Genomic DNA, 15,756 nt, shown 5'->3' on the forward strand with positions numbered 1-15,756 from the left:
AAGGTCCTCCTAATGTTGAGGTGGAATCTCTTTTCCTGTAGCTTGCATCCATTGCTCCGGGTCCTAGTCTCTGGAGCAGCTGAAAACAAGCTTGCTCCCGCCTCAATATGACATCCCTTCAAATATCATATCATCTCTTAACCTTCTCTTCTCCATCTAGACATCTCCAGCTCCCTAAGTTGTTCCTCATAGGGATTCATGGTTTCCAGACCCTTCACCATTTTAGTCGCCTTCCTTTGGATACACTTCAGTTTCTCAACATCCTTCTTGAATTGTGCTGCCCAGAACTGGACACAATATTCCAAGTGACCAAAGCAGCATTTACTGGCACAATTACCATATATACTCAACTATAAGTCAACTCCATGTATAAGTCGAGGGCAGGTTTTGGGGCCAGAACTATGGATTTTGGTAAGACCCGTGGCTAGATTGAGGATAAAACATGAAGGCTGGAGGAGCTACAAAGGCCTGGTGGGTTCTTCTCTCTGGGAATCTCTAGGTCCTTCAGTGCAACCTTTGGTTAAAGTTGACCACAGAGTTATGCTGGAGGACCTAGAGATTCCTAGAGAGAACATACTAATAAAACCAGTGAATAACCAAATCCACAAAAGTGAGACCTGCAAATGTGGAGGGACAAGTGTACATACGGTACTTCCCCCTCCACATAACTCAGTTTAAAGTCCTCCTGTTCACATTTTTGAGACTGTTGGCAAAAACGTTTCTGCCAACTGGTGCAACCCTTTCTCTTGTCAGAAGTCTCCCCCCTCCTGAAACCACTGGCCATCTTGATGAAAAGAAAAGCCTGTGCTGTAACTGTGAACAGAGAACAAATAGCAATTTCCTCAAGCTGTCATGACTACCAGGGCCATCAAGACAACGTACTTGGGTTTTTGAGCATGCTTTTATTTCCAGCTTGTGTATGTTGACACCCTTGCCACAAAGTAAACTGGTGAGGTGTTGTGTCACGGTTCCATAGGGGCTGCCAATGTTGTTCTCCAGGACCTCTTTATCACTTCATCGTTCCACTTCTCATCATACATTCAGGGACAGTTGACATGTCTGTGTAGGTGTTTGAACGCAGCACTTTTTTGGGCTCACTTTAAAGTATCCTCTCATTGCTCCCTTCTTCTAGTTTGACAAAAACACCAAAGAACTGACTGAAGGAGGACGCTTGACATAATATAAGCACCAAAGCCCAAAGTTCTCCAAGTTGTGCACTTGCATGGTTGGCAGTTTTCTGCAGGTCTTCTGTTCCTTAGCCAACTTAGGACCATTGCCTCTTAACTTTGCTCATCTCCCTAAATGTTGCTGCTTGCTTAAGGCCATGGAGCAAAGGAACCGTGCCACAAAAGCTGATCTGAGAACAATGTTCTGACCCGACACTGCGCCAAGGCTAATGGCCGCTGGACTATTGCAGAATACCCACGTAGGATTCCCATATCTCCCAGAGAAACTTTACAATCTCTGGGAAATTAATAAGCACAATAACCAAGCCGATCAGGAAAACAGTCCAAAGGAAGCACTTCAGTAAGAAAAAATTCCTCTTCTTTGGGTTTTGTTTCAAATAATGATCCACGCAGTCAGCGAACGTGTACTTCTTTGGGGAGTAGCCCAGGTGTGCGCGGGCTTTATTTATTTTGAACGTGTGCATGCAAGACACATTGAGCACCTGCAAATAAAAACAATTGGCTTTTAAAAACCCAACAACTATCATTCTAACAATAGTAATAGCAATAGTATCTATATCTCTATACAGTACCACTTTGTAGTGAACTAAGTGCTCTCTAAGCAGTTTACAATGTGTAAGCCAATTGCCCCCAACAAAGTGGGTACTCATTTTAGTGACCTACGAAAGGCTGGAAGGACGAGTCAACTGTGGAGTCCTGGGATCAAACTCACAATGTTGTGGCTGCAGGACTGACATTTAACCACCGTGTCACCAGGGTCCCCAACAGCATGAAAAATAAGAATGCACAATTACGGCAGAGCAAAGGGAGGAAACATAATTTAGTGCAGCCTTCCCCCAACCTAGCACCTTCTAGATCTTCTTGAGTATAATCCACATCACCTCAGTCACTGGCTGTGGATGATATGAGTCCAAGCCATCCAAGAATACCATGTTGAGGAATTTTTTGAGGAATCTTTGCTTAGTGGATAGTGTCAGATTTCAACACCTGTTTTGCCCCAGCCAGAATGGCCAATGGTCAGGAACGATGGGGACTAGAATTCAACTGAAAGGTCATAGATACCCAAGCCTTGGGTCTGGGAGCTGGAAAAGGCAGAGAATCCATCCCTGTTGGTCCTTACACAAGTATTACAGAGCCAGCCAGTGAAGCCACAGTAAGCTCAACTCTGCTTCAGGCAGAGTTGGAGGCGTGCATTGTGTAACTGGCATGCCCCCAACGAGGCCGGAAGCCATATCATTTTACCTGTCTGTTTCAGGCCTAAGTCTACTTATAATAATAGACTTATGGAGTTGGAAGAGACCACAAGGGCCATCCAGTCCAACCTCCTGCCACCCAAGAAGACATAGTCAAAGCCCTCCTGATCAGATCTTTCAGATTCTAGTCAAAAATATTCTTCCACATTTGCTGGGGTTCAGCAAATAACAAAAACACTATGCAGGTATTTTTAGCTGAGAGAACACCCCTCCAAGAATCTCTAGGTCCTCCAGTGAAACTCTGTGGTCAATATCTGCCAGACCTTGACCATAGAATTGCGCTGGAGGAGCTAAAATGCCTAGTGGATTGTTCTCTCTAGGAATCTCGAGGTCTTTCAGTATGACTTTTGGTTAAAGTTGACCATAGACTTGTGCTGGAGAATTTAGAAATTCCAAGAGAGAACATATTAATAAAATTCGTGAATAATCAATTCCGCAAAAATCAAAGCCGCAAATGTGGAGGGATGAGTGTAGTACAAAAAAGACTACTAAAGATTCTGTAATGGTGTGGTATGGAAGGAATTAAATCGCTGGGCACTTGACACCATGAGTTACTGCACTGGGTGACTCCAACCCTAGCAGCTTTTCTATAATCAACAAAACCAGGCTTCAAATGTTGGTGCTAGTGCTAATATATTACTGATATGATAGAATATTTAAAATGAGTATAAATGGCCTACCATTCTCACACATAAAGTGCTAATCATTACTCAAACAAGCATCACTGGCCATTTAACTAATTTTAAAAGCATTCTTGAAATCTTAACTTTGACTTTTAACTTTTATTAAGTTCTGAGCAAAATCAATAAAGGCACATATATTACCTCATGTCTGGTGATGGGAGGTGTGATTTCAACAATTGGGCATAACACATAGTGCAAATTTTCCATGAAGATAGCTGTACAAATAAAAGCAACAAGTTGATATCGTAATGGTCACTGCAAATGGGAAAGTAGGAAGCTGCCTCACATCTTTAAGATCATTCCATGCAGGTATTTGCAATGAATAGACTGTTGGTGTTGCAAAATTCTATCAATTGCTCTCCTGATTTATTTCTTATGCCTAGTCCAAATCTGCCTACTATTTTGCCTCTTCTTTACTGCCTACCTTAGCATTCCAGTTACCTAGGATTAGTTCTGTGTTAGTCTGTAGTCAATTTCTTCCTGGACTCCTTCATAGAATCTTTCAGTTTCTTCTTCCTCTGCCTCTATGGTTGGCACATATACAGTACTTGGATTCTGATAATATGTATAGGTTTTCCCTGATGCCTTATTGACATGATTCGATCTGATTTTGCATTGTATTTGCATGTACAGCGCTGTGTAAATTTACAGCGCTTCATAAAAAAAGGTTAATAATAATAATAATAATAATAATAATAATAATAATAATAATATCCATTGACTACTTTTGGTATCTCTCTCCTTGGTATGAATGCTAACCCATTTCTTCATGTCTTTTCATTTTCTGAGTAGAACACTATGTAGCTATCTGAGTCAAAGTGACCAATTTCTGTCCATTTTAGCTCGCTCACTCCAAATGTTGCTATGTTTAATGTGTTCCATTTCTTTTTCTTTTTTACTATGTCTAGCTTCTCCTAGTTCATGCATCTCATGTTGCACATTCCTATGATATGTATAGTGCTGCTTTGGTCAAGTTTTGCATTGTTGAATATGTCTACTGTTTGGCTTCCCATCTCTGAGTTTCTCTGTGCCCTTCATCAGCTCTCTGTTGTGATATCCCAGTGTTGCTCCTTTCTATCTCTCTCTGTTTGTGTACTAGCTCTTCCTTGTATGAGGGTGTATTTTGTATTTTATATTGCAATTTTTATCTGTATACCACTATGATCAACACAGAATAGCGGTTTATAAATAAAACTTATTATTATTATTATTATTACCACAGAGTTTTCTTGGTGAAAGGATCTCGCAAGGAGATTCACCTTTGCCTCCCTTTGTGCAGTGCCAACATGTGTTAGCTATGGTGTCACTACTGTTCTCTCTGTGAGATCTTACATCAGTGTCACCCTCCACTACTGCTGCTGCCCAGTAGCTGTTTGTCTCTCTATTCCATGCAGCCCATTGTTTTGAAGGTAATTTTATACAACATTTTAAATAATTTGGTGCATGAAACAAAGTTTGTGTACTAACAGAAAGCAAACTATCAGAAAGCAAAGGTGTTATTATCTCAGCCACCCATGAACACATCTTTGGATTTGGAGCATTTTGGATAAGGGATAGTCAACAATAACAAAGTGGGGTGCCTACTTTTGCATATTTTACTCCACTCTTCTACTTGCTCTGTTCCTTTGTATCATATTTCCAGAAGCGAAGCTAAGCATGATGACAACATACGTGACAGTGAAAGCCACAATGAAAGCCATGGGCTATGTTGGTTGTAGGAGTCTCATAGCTATAGTCCAAAAAAGTAACATTTCTAAGCCCTGGGTGCCTGCTCAGGTAACACATACTCATGGTTTACATTATGCCCAAATTTTAAAAATTAGAGGAAAATTAAACATAGAACGCTTACCTGAAATACGAACCAGAAAAACAGGAATACGTATCCATGGTTTCCTAACGCCCAGTCCTTCAAACTGAAAGAAACATTTTTTAATTTTAATTTAGAAGTGTAAATGGTGCACCCGAGGAAAGTGGCCACACTGTCTAATGCCAGCCTCCAACAGCTGGCTGGAAGTAAACATAGCCATGCTGTAACCCAGGTGGGGCAAGAAAGCACAGAAGGAGGGGGGTAGCATCCTATGTAACTCCACAGACTTCCCAGGGAACATAGGATTGCTCTCTTGAGACTATAATTAAGAGCTCTTTTACTCACCAGTGGAGATAACCATTCAAAAAGGTTCACTTTCTCATTATCATGGATAAAATAGGCCTGTCCACCCTATAAATAATTCAGGGAAAGGTCTGATTAGCAGTTCTGCCAGGTAGTCTAGGGAGAACAAATAATTATTTGCACATCTGTCAAACTGCAAATGACAGGATCCTTTGGGAAGAGATTTTTAAAGCTAAATTGTTTTACATTGTAACTGTTAACTACTGTATCTACTTGGGTACAAGTCGTCCTCATGTATAAGTTGAGGCAAGGTTTTTAGGCCAAAATCATGAATTTTGATATGACCCATGGATTAGTTAAAACTTAGGGGCATGTAACAAAGGATGTAAAGGTGAAAACACCACTTCCATCCCTCTTATGTGGAATATTTATAGCTTGTCCGTCACCCAAAAGCTCTCAGAGCATCTTACAAATTGTTAATTTGACAGTTTCCTGCCCTCTTGCTTACAATCTAAATATGACAGGGCAAACAAGTACAGTGGGCTCTCAATATTCGTGGGCTTGCTATCCGCAGATTTAAACATTCACGGATGGCAAGCCCATGGATATTGAGAACCCACATATTTGTCCTGTCACATTTGGATTATAAGTGTAAGAGCAGGAAACTGTCAAATTAACCATTTGTAAGCTGCTCTGAGAGCTTTTGGGTGATAGACAGGCTATAAATATTCCAAACTGATAGATACTGGAACACATTCTGAACATGGAATATATTCTGAACACAGATCTTTAGCGCCAATTTATACATAACTTTGATCATGCTATGCTGATCTTCATTGCAGAGTTATTTTTTTATAAACTGCCAGTGTGGAACCCAATAAAGATCAGCAATTTAGTATAGGATATGAAAGGATAGTACTTATGCTATGGTCTTGATGCAAAGTGTGTGCCTTTCTCCTTGGTAATGAGGCAAATGGGATCACTTTCTTTTTTTGGCATTGAACTGGCACTGCGGATTAGGGTCAGAACTCTAGTGGAGTACTAAGATCAGAGTTCCTCTATTTGCCGTCCAAGATAGGGACCAGAGAACTACTGGGTAATTGTTAAGAAACAACCTTGCATTCAAAGTCAGAACTATGGGATTAAAAGTGAGATGTGGTTTGGCCCTCAGCTTATTACTGACATGCAGGTTTCTCTGGTACTTTACGCTGATCTTCAGATCCAAAGAGTTAAATGTGGTAATAAAACATCAACTAAAAAAAAAATGAGAAAAATGGATTAACAAGATGAAACTTTACTCACAGCTATGTAATTTTTCTCCAGAGTGAGAGCCTCAGCAGCAAGGATATGAGCTTGTACAAGATTCTTGACGTGGACCCAGTTCATTAAGGCTCCAGGATCCCCAAATCTAACAGCAAACAGACCTCTCTCAATATTCAGCTGTTGGAATAAATGAAATGTTAAATCGGGAATATGTTGCCAGATTAGCAACAGAACAGATACAATATGAGAGAGCTGTGGTCAGTTCTCTGCATTTTAAAGAGACACAACTACAAAACTTTAAAAGGAGTTGTTGAAGTGTAGCAGTGGGTATTTAATCTGCTCACCAACACTTTCCCACCTGTTTATCCCACTAAAACAATGACTGGATTAATACATTTAAAAAACCCACAATGGCCCTATACAGACAGGCCAAAATAAAGCTGCTTCGAGTCACTTTGGAGGTATGGTGTTTTAATGACACATGCGTCCTAAGAGTCCAGAAGCCACACCAAAGCCACACTCCAGTCCTAAGGACTAGAGTGCAGCTTTGGTGCAGCTTCCTGACTCTTCGGACGCATGCATCATTGAAACACCATACCTCCAAAGTGACTTGAAGCAGCTTTATTTTGGCCTGTCTGTATCAGACCAATATCAGTATAAAAATACAGCACTGAAAAGCCCGTGCTCTGCAGCCAGTTAACTGTCAAAAACCCATCTCAATAAGTTCTCTGCCTCCTGATGGGAAGACAACAGGGAGGTAACCTAGCCTGCCACAGAAAGGAATTCCACAGTCAGGACATAGCCCCAAGATGGCCCTTTCCCACATCCTCACTAAACATGGATCTAATGAGACTGAGAGGACAAACCAGTGGAACCTTCTAAAATCAAAGAGCAATTTGTAATAAAAGCGCAGCAGAAAAAGGTTGCTTTTACTAGCCATTTCAAGGTCATTAACGGGAAAGTCCCTGGGAAGGGAGTTCCATAACGTTTGATGGAAGGCCCCATCTTAGGGAGCAAACAGTATTTTAAACTAGTGAAAATACATACCGCTAATCGGGGCAAATGTCTTTGTTCTTCTGGCCCATAGATGCCTGGTGACCGAAGAGCACATGTGTAGAGTTTACCACCTCCTGTGAAATAGGATACAATGAAAATAGATTCAGCAAATGGTTTTATTCCCATGTCTTCATCACACGGCTGAGCTTTATTTTGCTTTATTTGCATCTGGATGACAGGACTTGAATTCCCTGGCTGCAAATGTTAGGAAGTCTCATGCAGAAGAGTACAGAATTTGGATTTGTGTCCATAATGTACTGTCATATGGATGCATATTAAACTTTAACATGGTTAAAATGTATTGATAAGTGACAGAGGGAGTTCTTTAGTTGGTCACATGATATTCTCAATACAAAGATGTAATAATGTGCTAAGCCTCTCCAATGAGGCTGTTACAGACATGGTTCACAAACAGAGTTTGGAATGCTAGATTTGAAAATTAATTTGCCAGTGTTAACCTCTAGAAATCCAGAAATTAATTCAGTAGCATAAACTCTAATAAATAAATACAGTAGCTCCATTATTGTTAATTAACTAACCACACCAAATGTTACTGTGGATCCAGAACATAGGATTTAGAGAACAGATATCAAGAATGTCCTCCTTAGGGCTAGTTTTGTCCTTTCAAAGTTGCCCGCATCCAACCTGGAGTTTCCAAACACACAAACATGGACTACAAAGCCATAATATAATGCCTGGAAATATGGCAGTCAAACATTTCTAGGAAATGCCATTGGAGAAAACTGTCCAAAGCATGGGATCTCATGCTATATCTTCATTTCAGTTTTTTACACTCATCTGCATCTCTCTTTATTTTCCACCCCTGTCAACATGTACACTTTTACTCCTTCTTCAAATGTGTCATCTGTTAATAAGGAGTGATATATTTCTGCTACAGGACACTGTAGTTGAGACACAGCAGTTAAAGTGGTGTCAAACTGGATTATTATTTTTGCAGTGCGGATGCAGCCTCTTGAGGGCCTTAATTCTATGCTAAGCAAACAAATCACTCTCCAGATCCTCATTCCATTGAAAACTCACTTATTTTTCCTTTCTGTTAGTTCTTTCTACTTTTTTGAAGTACCTGACTGTATACTTCTGCTAACTGACAGATTTGTGTACACAACCTATCCCTGACCCCCTAAGCTAGCCTGCCGCCTTTGATGTGATGGTGGGCGCTATTCCATTACAAAGATGGAAATAAGGCTCAGCTACTGTGTCTGCATGGTGTCTATACATAAAATGAGAAGGGGAGGTCATCTTGTTAATTACCTCAGACAACACAATGCCTTGGGCTGATCCTAGGCTGCAGGGTGCTAAAGTTCAAAGAAAAATACCTGCTAGTGGTGATCCATTAGCTGCTAGTATCATCTGTTCTGCAATGGACTTGGTTCTGGAATATTCATTAACTTGCTAAAAAAAAGTACAAAATGGAATTATTATAATTAACTGCATTATTTGGATCATTTATCATGCCTGGTACTAAAAATTCTTTGTAAATAAATGATACAGTAAAAAAAGTATGAAGTAGACAAACAAGCTAGAGCAAGTCATATACTCTCCCCTTGCTTAGACATTGATGCCTTGTTCACATGGTCACCATACTTAACCAAGCCCTGTTTAAGTATTTGATGGGGTGTCATATTGAGGAAGGAGCAACTTTGTTTTCTGCTGCTCCAGAGAATAGGTCCCAGAACAATGGATTCAAGGAAGAGGGTGCCTCTGAACATAGCCTCAGCCCAGGACTATCTGATCAGTATCAGTATCAAGCATATGGGCCCTCTCACAAAAAATTCTAGTACTTAGCCATCTGCCAGCACAATATTGATTGAACAAACTTAATTAAGAAGGAAAATAGCTTTCCCATAAGGAATTATGTTATTCATAAGTCTTGGTGTCCTTTCAGTTTTCCCCCACTTGAATCCTGCAATAAACTGTTGTAGTAAAACATAAAAAGAGGGAAAGCCCATTTACCTGATCTATAGGAAAGTATGTCAAGCTTGCCTCATCACCATCTATAATGGTTTGCCCTGCAAATACCACATTGACTGAGCTGGTGTATATCAATCTGGGGATGTTTCGTTGTTTGCAGACTGCAGAGATGCAAGATTCAGAATCATTAGTTATGGATGAAAACATGGAAGGAACTTTAGAAAAGGAGAAATGCAGCTTGCATGGGAGGTGATAATACCAAACATCTGGGGAGTCAAAGGCATTCCCTCACTACTTAGTATAGCATGCTCCTTTCCAAAATCCACTAAAGAGTGATCTCTTTATTGGCCATGCACAAAACACATCATGCAAGCTTTCTTCAGCGTACAAAAGATATTTAAAAATGTAGGCCTGTGACTCTTAACACCATCACTTTTCTTCTTCTGTAAGATTTTAAAACATTTTTTTTTTTTGCCTGATGAAGAATCCAGTAGAGTTTCAAAAGCTTGCATGACGTGTTTTGTGTACTTGGGTTAGCCAATAAAGGTGTTGTTCTTTTGTGGATTTTGGATTTTGTTTTATTTTGCTGTATGGCCAACATGGCTACCTTGGAATATGTTCCTTTCCCGTTTCTATTCTTCTAAATTAAAGGTAAGCAAAGTATGACCTCAAGATGTTGTTGGCTACCAGCCATGTACAGTAAATCCAAAGGTGAGAAATCCTGAGGGGGGCAACCACAGCTGGGGGGGGCACACTTTGCTCATTCCTATTCTAAGTCAACGTACCACAACCTGGCATCCTCCAGATCTGACTGACTACAACTCCCATCACCACAGCCAAGAGACCTGTTTGATGATAGAATTGTAGTCCAGAAGGTGTTGAAGGGATGGTTGTTCTGAGTTACAAATGATACTAACTGCAATGTGCTTAAGATTCCCAGAAAGATGTCTCAATCCCACTCCAGTCTGCCATCCCAGCGCAAGCTAGAACACTGTGCAGCAAAAAGAAAGTACAAAATGTTGCCTTCCTCTTCCCACTCCAAAGCTGCCATCAGCCCATACACAGCCCAAGGAAAACACATGGACACACCTTCAAGAACGACTCCGGTTCCTTCAATGTTGACAGACTGAATTTCTTTCTTGTGTAACTAAGAAAAGTGGAGAGAGACTTAGTTTTACAGCAGCCACTGTAAGAAAAGTAAGAGGACCTACTTTATTTCAAATTTTTGGGTTTTGTTTTTTAAAATATCATTCTGGACACCTCCCAAGCTGCAAGACGACCGCCCAAGTGCTTGCAGAATTTCATTTCTGTTTGACGCTATGAATGGAAAGAGAGAAATAGGACCACAGCACATGGGAAGATGGTCCTTGGTGTCACATCTTATTGGCACTATCGTTAAATACTGTAATCAGAAGTCAGAAATACTTGCCAAATCAATCAGAAGTCTACCAATAGATCAGTATCTACTTTCTCCCCTCCATGTTGTACAGAATCCACATCACTGGCCCCAATTGGCTGATCTGACATAAAAACTCAAGTCCAAAAAAGAGAATGTATACTCACTTGTTCTGATCCTGACATTCCATACGCAGCTGCATGAATGACACAGTCTACCCCTTCACATGCATCATATAAGTCATTGAAGTTTCTCACATCAGCCTACAACACAGATTAGAAAACGCCTGAGTGGTTTCTTGGATTAGCTGCATTGTTGTTGTTTTTTTACACATTACTGATGAAGCAGATGAAAGCCAAGAAGGAAAACTCAGGGTTGCAATGCTGGAGAAGCAGTTGAAGTGCAGCAGGTCTTGGATCATGTTTAAATACATGCAGTACAGTGGTGGCACAACCAGAACCTCTCTGCCACTATACAGAAAGGATAACTGGGTATATACTGGAAACTGAACTGCCCAGCTACCTGGGGTGGCTGAATGCTTAAAGGATCCTCTTAATCACTGTATCTGTCTCTGCCCTGACCCATCTAGATGAGGCTGTATGTCTCATGACCTGGATAAATTGGACCAATGGAAAGCATAAATGTAGAGTTTGATATCTGGGATCACCAGTCTCCCAAAATTAGAGTGGATGTGTCTGATTGATTTTGGAAATTTAGACCCCTTATTTTCAAAAATGAAACTGTTAATAAGCGTCTGCTATAATTTAAATTTGTACAGGGATGGAGTTAAAGTATACCTTCTCTTTTTTGGACTTGGGTTTTTACTTTGAAACTGTTCAAAGTATGGAGTGATCAAGGACTATACCACACTCAAGTTCTATTTATGGATGGAAAACCTAAAACTAAGGAATCTCTTTCCATTCAAGTGCTACGTATTAAACTACATGGTTTCAAATCCACCAAGTCTATTCTTTTGCCACTTAGGTGGCAGTCTTTAAGCAGAGGCTGGATGCCCATCTGTCGGGGATGCTTTGACTGAGAGTTCCTGCATGGCAGAATGGGGTTGGACTGGATGGTCCTTGGGGTCTCTTCCAACTCCATGATTCTATGAAAGGATTCCATGTCCACTAACTCCCTATGAGTCACTATGTGCTGACAATCATCCACAAAGTAAAACGTGGCTGCAAGTGTATATTACGTAATTGTATAATTATGTAATATTATATAACTGTATAATTATATATATGCAATTGTATATATAATGGTAGAAACCACATATGGGAGCAACCTCTTGGCAATCAGACAGATATTTGAATCCTTACTTTCCCAGATCCTTGTCTAACCAGTAAAGTACCCTTAGGATTTCTAATATACTATCTGGAGAACTCCACAGTATCACACTTTCTTAAGAGCAGTTTTAAACAGTTCCAACAGCTCTACTGGCAATTGAATAATTCAAAGAGATCTCTACATTCTATTCATTTCTTTTGAAAAATATGTTATTTTATGATCAATAAAAGGCAAAATACCTGTACAAGTTCTACTCCTTTTGGAATTTCCCATAGAGGTGTCTTTCTGTCATAGAGAATTACTTCTGTTCCCGATTTGGCAAGAGCGCGGCCGAGCGTAAAGCCAAAATACCCAGCGCCTCCGGTGACCACTGTTTTGTCACTTACTCTCTTTTTCCGGGCTTGCTTACTACAGTCTGGTTTTTGTTCAACAGGTTTGGAGTCATGCTTAAATACACTACGGTGTTTTTTGTCCTTCGGGGGTGATTTCTCCATTGTGTGCCAGCGTGTCCAATGATTTTCCAGGCTTTTTTACAAAGCTCCATGCAGGGCAGTCACAGCTCACCTTCTCATAACCTGTTTAAAAAGCATCAAGATCAATTATGCTACAGCCACAGAATTTTGGCCAAGACAGGTGCTTATATAAGTTAGCAATTTCCTGGCTCCTTTGTGTTATGTTTAAAATTCAAAACCATAAAGACTGCCACCAGAAATAAGAATGTCCCTATGTAACCACTTCATTTCCTTTCAAAACTTAAGAAGCATTGGGATCATCTGCCTAAGCTATGTTTCCCAATGTTTGGGAGACAGTGGTTTCAGTCCTTTGCTAGGTCCTGATGGGAGCATGACTTGGATCTCTCTGAACTGAACATCACGGACTAACACTTCACACCATGGAAGCATGAGCCACATCAGAGGAATCTGGCATACTTGGGGAGACAACTAAATCTTCCTTTCAAGATGTGGAGAGCCCTCTTTAAAAGGATTTTGCTTTTCAGATGAATGCCAGACACTGAAAAACGAAATCCTTTTGAAGCAGGTCTTCTGGTGAATAAAGAATTGGTCCAAAATAAAGCACTCCTTCCAAAGGGATGGCAAATGTGAGGCCCTCCATATGCTCTTAGAGCATGCTGCAACTCCCAGCATGTCTCACCACTGGCTGGGAACTATAGTCCAACAAAAGCTGAAAAGCCATCCTTCGCCCATCCCTGACTTACTAGCAGACCAATTCCGCAGGTAACACTGATAGCCTATAGTGCTCTAGGTGGGGCTTTGGAGGTTCAGCCTTAAGTCTTCAGTGATAGGAACACAATGCTCCAACTTTGCTTCATCCCCTACTCATGTCTATGCTGACTACTAAATTGGACTCCACCTTGCATATGCAAACTACAATCTCCCCTTCCCTGGAGGTCTTTAAACAGAGGCTGGATGGCCATCTGTTGGGGATGCTTTGATTGAGAGTTCCTGCATGGCAGAATGGGGTTGGACTGGATGGCCCTTGGGGTCTCTTCCAACTCTATGAGTCTATGATTCTACAGTAGCCCTCGTTTTTGCAGGGGATCCAGTCTTTAGGAGTGGGGCGCAGCTTTGGCGCAGCTTCTGGCCTCTTAGGACGCATGCAGCATTTAAACAGCATACTTCCAAAGTGACTCGAAGTAGCTTTATTTTGGCTTGTCTGTAGGGGCTCATAGTCTAAAAATAAAGAATGGATCAGTTTCACGGTATATCTTCTTGGATATAAATTCATCGGGGCTACGTGTGCATAACGAGAGCCAGTGTAGTGTAGTTGTTTAAATGTTGGACTAGGACTCTGGAGACAAGGGTAGATAATAAAAACCCATTGGGCAAGTCACAGTGTCTCAGCCTCAGAGGATGGCAATGGCAAACCTCCTCTGAAGAAACTTGCCAAGAAAACCTTATAATAGGGTCGCCCTAAGTCAAAAATATGTTTTCTTTCCACCAAACACTACTTCTTATCATTCCCTCCAAACTTGATGTCACCCCAAGGCATTTTTAATGAAATCTCTTATTTTTGCCAGGTGAGCCAGGAAACCCTATAAGCAGCCCCCCCCCCCCGTCTTCATCTGGGGCAGTAAAAAGCCAATCAATTATTATTATTATTATTATTATTATTATTATTATTATTATTATTTAATTGCATTTTTACTGCCACAGATGAAGGCAGGGGCTGCTTATGGGATATATAAATGAATTATATATTATTATTTAATAGTAATATTTAATGTATTATTTAGTTGCATTTTTAGTGCCACAGATGAAGATAGGGCCTTCCTATAGGATATATAGGTAAATTACATATTATTATTTAATAATAATAAATTTATTATTTAATTGCACCCTTACTGCCACTGGTGAAGACAAGAGCTGCTTATAATATAGATAGATAGATAGATAATTTAATAATAATATTTAATTTTTACTGCCACAGATGAAAACAGGGGCTGCTTATAGAATATATAAATACCTAAATAACTACCTATTTGTAACTAAATTCCCTCAATTTCTTTTCTAATTAGTCGTTATCAGTTATCTCCTTCCAAAAGAGTAAGAATACTAACAGGATTCTAACACAACCCTATAACAAGGAAGCTCAAAATGCCACTCTTTAGGAGGGGGAAAGAGTAGGCAAAGCGTTTTGTCTATGGCAGTAGTATTGTTCTGATTAGTACTTAGCATACCTCTATATTGTTCTAGTAGTACTTAGCATACTACTAGTAGTATTGTTCTAGTAGTACTACTACTAGTAGTATTGTGGTTCTTATTACCCTGCAATGGGGTATAGAGTCTCCCTGGGTCCAATTTGGGGGACTTAGAGGTGGCCAGCGCCCCTATCTGAGATGTTTAGCAAGCGCCCCCTTAAAAACAAGCCATTATGGTTCCCCTCCTCCGAGTTCATCGTTTCAGGCCCTCCATTTTGAAGCGAGGGAGGGAAAACTGAGGCGCCGGGGGCTGGAGTTGGGAATGAGGCCCGACCCAGAGGTCTATCGGCGGGCAAAAGGAAGCCCAACGCCCGCTTCGAAGCCAGGCTTCACGGGCGAAGGGCGGGGCCGCAGCCGTCGGTTGAGGCGAGAGGTTCCCTCAGGATAGAGGCCTCTTTGCGGCCCACAGTTGACTGAGCCTGTTTCTGGTGTGGCTTCCAGTAGCATTCAAATAAGCCACTTTGAGACCCCTTTAACTGCCCTGGCTCAGTGCTAGGGAATTCTGGGAAATGTAGTTTATTGTGACCCAAAACACACTGCAGAAATAAGCCACTTTGAGATCCCTTTAACTTTCTCAGTGTTAGGGAAGCCTGGGAATTGTAGCTTATTGTGCCCCCCCCCCAAAAAAAAACAACTGTAGAAATAATCCAGTTTCAGGCTGCTTTAACTGCCTAGCTCAGTCCTAGAGAATCCTGGGAATTGTAGTTTATTGTGACCCAAAACACACTTCAGAAATGATCCTCTTTAAGACCGCTTTAACTGCCCCAGCTCAATGCTAGGGAATCCTGGGAATTGTAGTGCATTGTGGCCACAGATAAGGTTTAATAGTGCCAAACACACTGCAGAAATACAGTAGTCCAGTATGAG

General features: G+C 40.8%; 1 protein-coding gene across 3 annotated transcripts; it reads right to left on the bottom strand.

Moving 5' to 3' along the window:
- Positions 1-882: 882 nt before the first annotated feature.
- On the bottom strand, positions 883-15,336 carry SDR42E2 (short chain dehydrogenase/reductase family 42E, member 2). 3 transcript variants are annotated; one of them, XM_042437238.1, is made up of 12 exons: positions 14,956-15,336; positions 12,557-12,745; positions 11,048-11,143; positions 10,574-10,631; positions 9,527-9,645; positions 8,890-8,965; positions 7,544-7,626; positions 6,536-6,673; positions 5,276-5,341; positions 4,973-5,036; positions 3,265-3,338; positions 883-1,669 (listed from the first exon to the last, which is right to left on the bottom strand). In XM_042437238.1, exons 2-12 carry the CDS (start codon positions 12,662-12,664, stop codon positions 1,409-1,411), a joined length of 1,143 nt encoding a protein of 380 aa, XP_042293172.1. In that variant the 5' UTR covers positions 12,665-12,745; positions 14,956-15,336; the 3' UTR covers positions 883-1,408. The 3 variants fall into 3 exon arrangements, with proteins under 3 accessions (XP_042293172.1, XP_042293170.1, XP_042293171.1); XM_042437236.1 differs by having other exon boundaries at positions 12,410-12,745; XM_042437237.1 differs by having other exon boundaries at positions 12,410-12,745; positions 14,869-15,336.
- Between the last annotated feature and the right edge of the window lie 420 nt (positions 15,337-15,756).

This window comes from Sceloporus undulatus, chromosome 8, assembly GCF_019175285.1.
Source record: "Sceloporus undulatus isolate JIND9_A2432 ecotype Alabama chromosome 8, SceUnd_v1.1, whole genome shotgun sequence".
NCBI classification, from domain to species: domain Eukaryota; kingdom Metazoa; phylum Chordata; class Lepidosauria; order Squamata; family Phrynosomatidae; genus Sceloporus; species Sceloporus undulatus.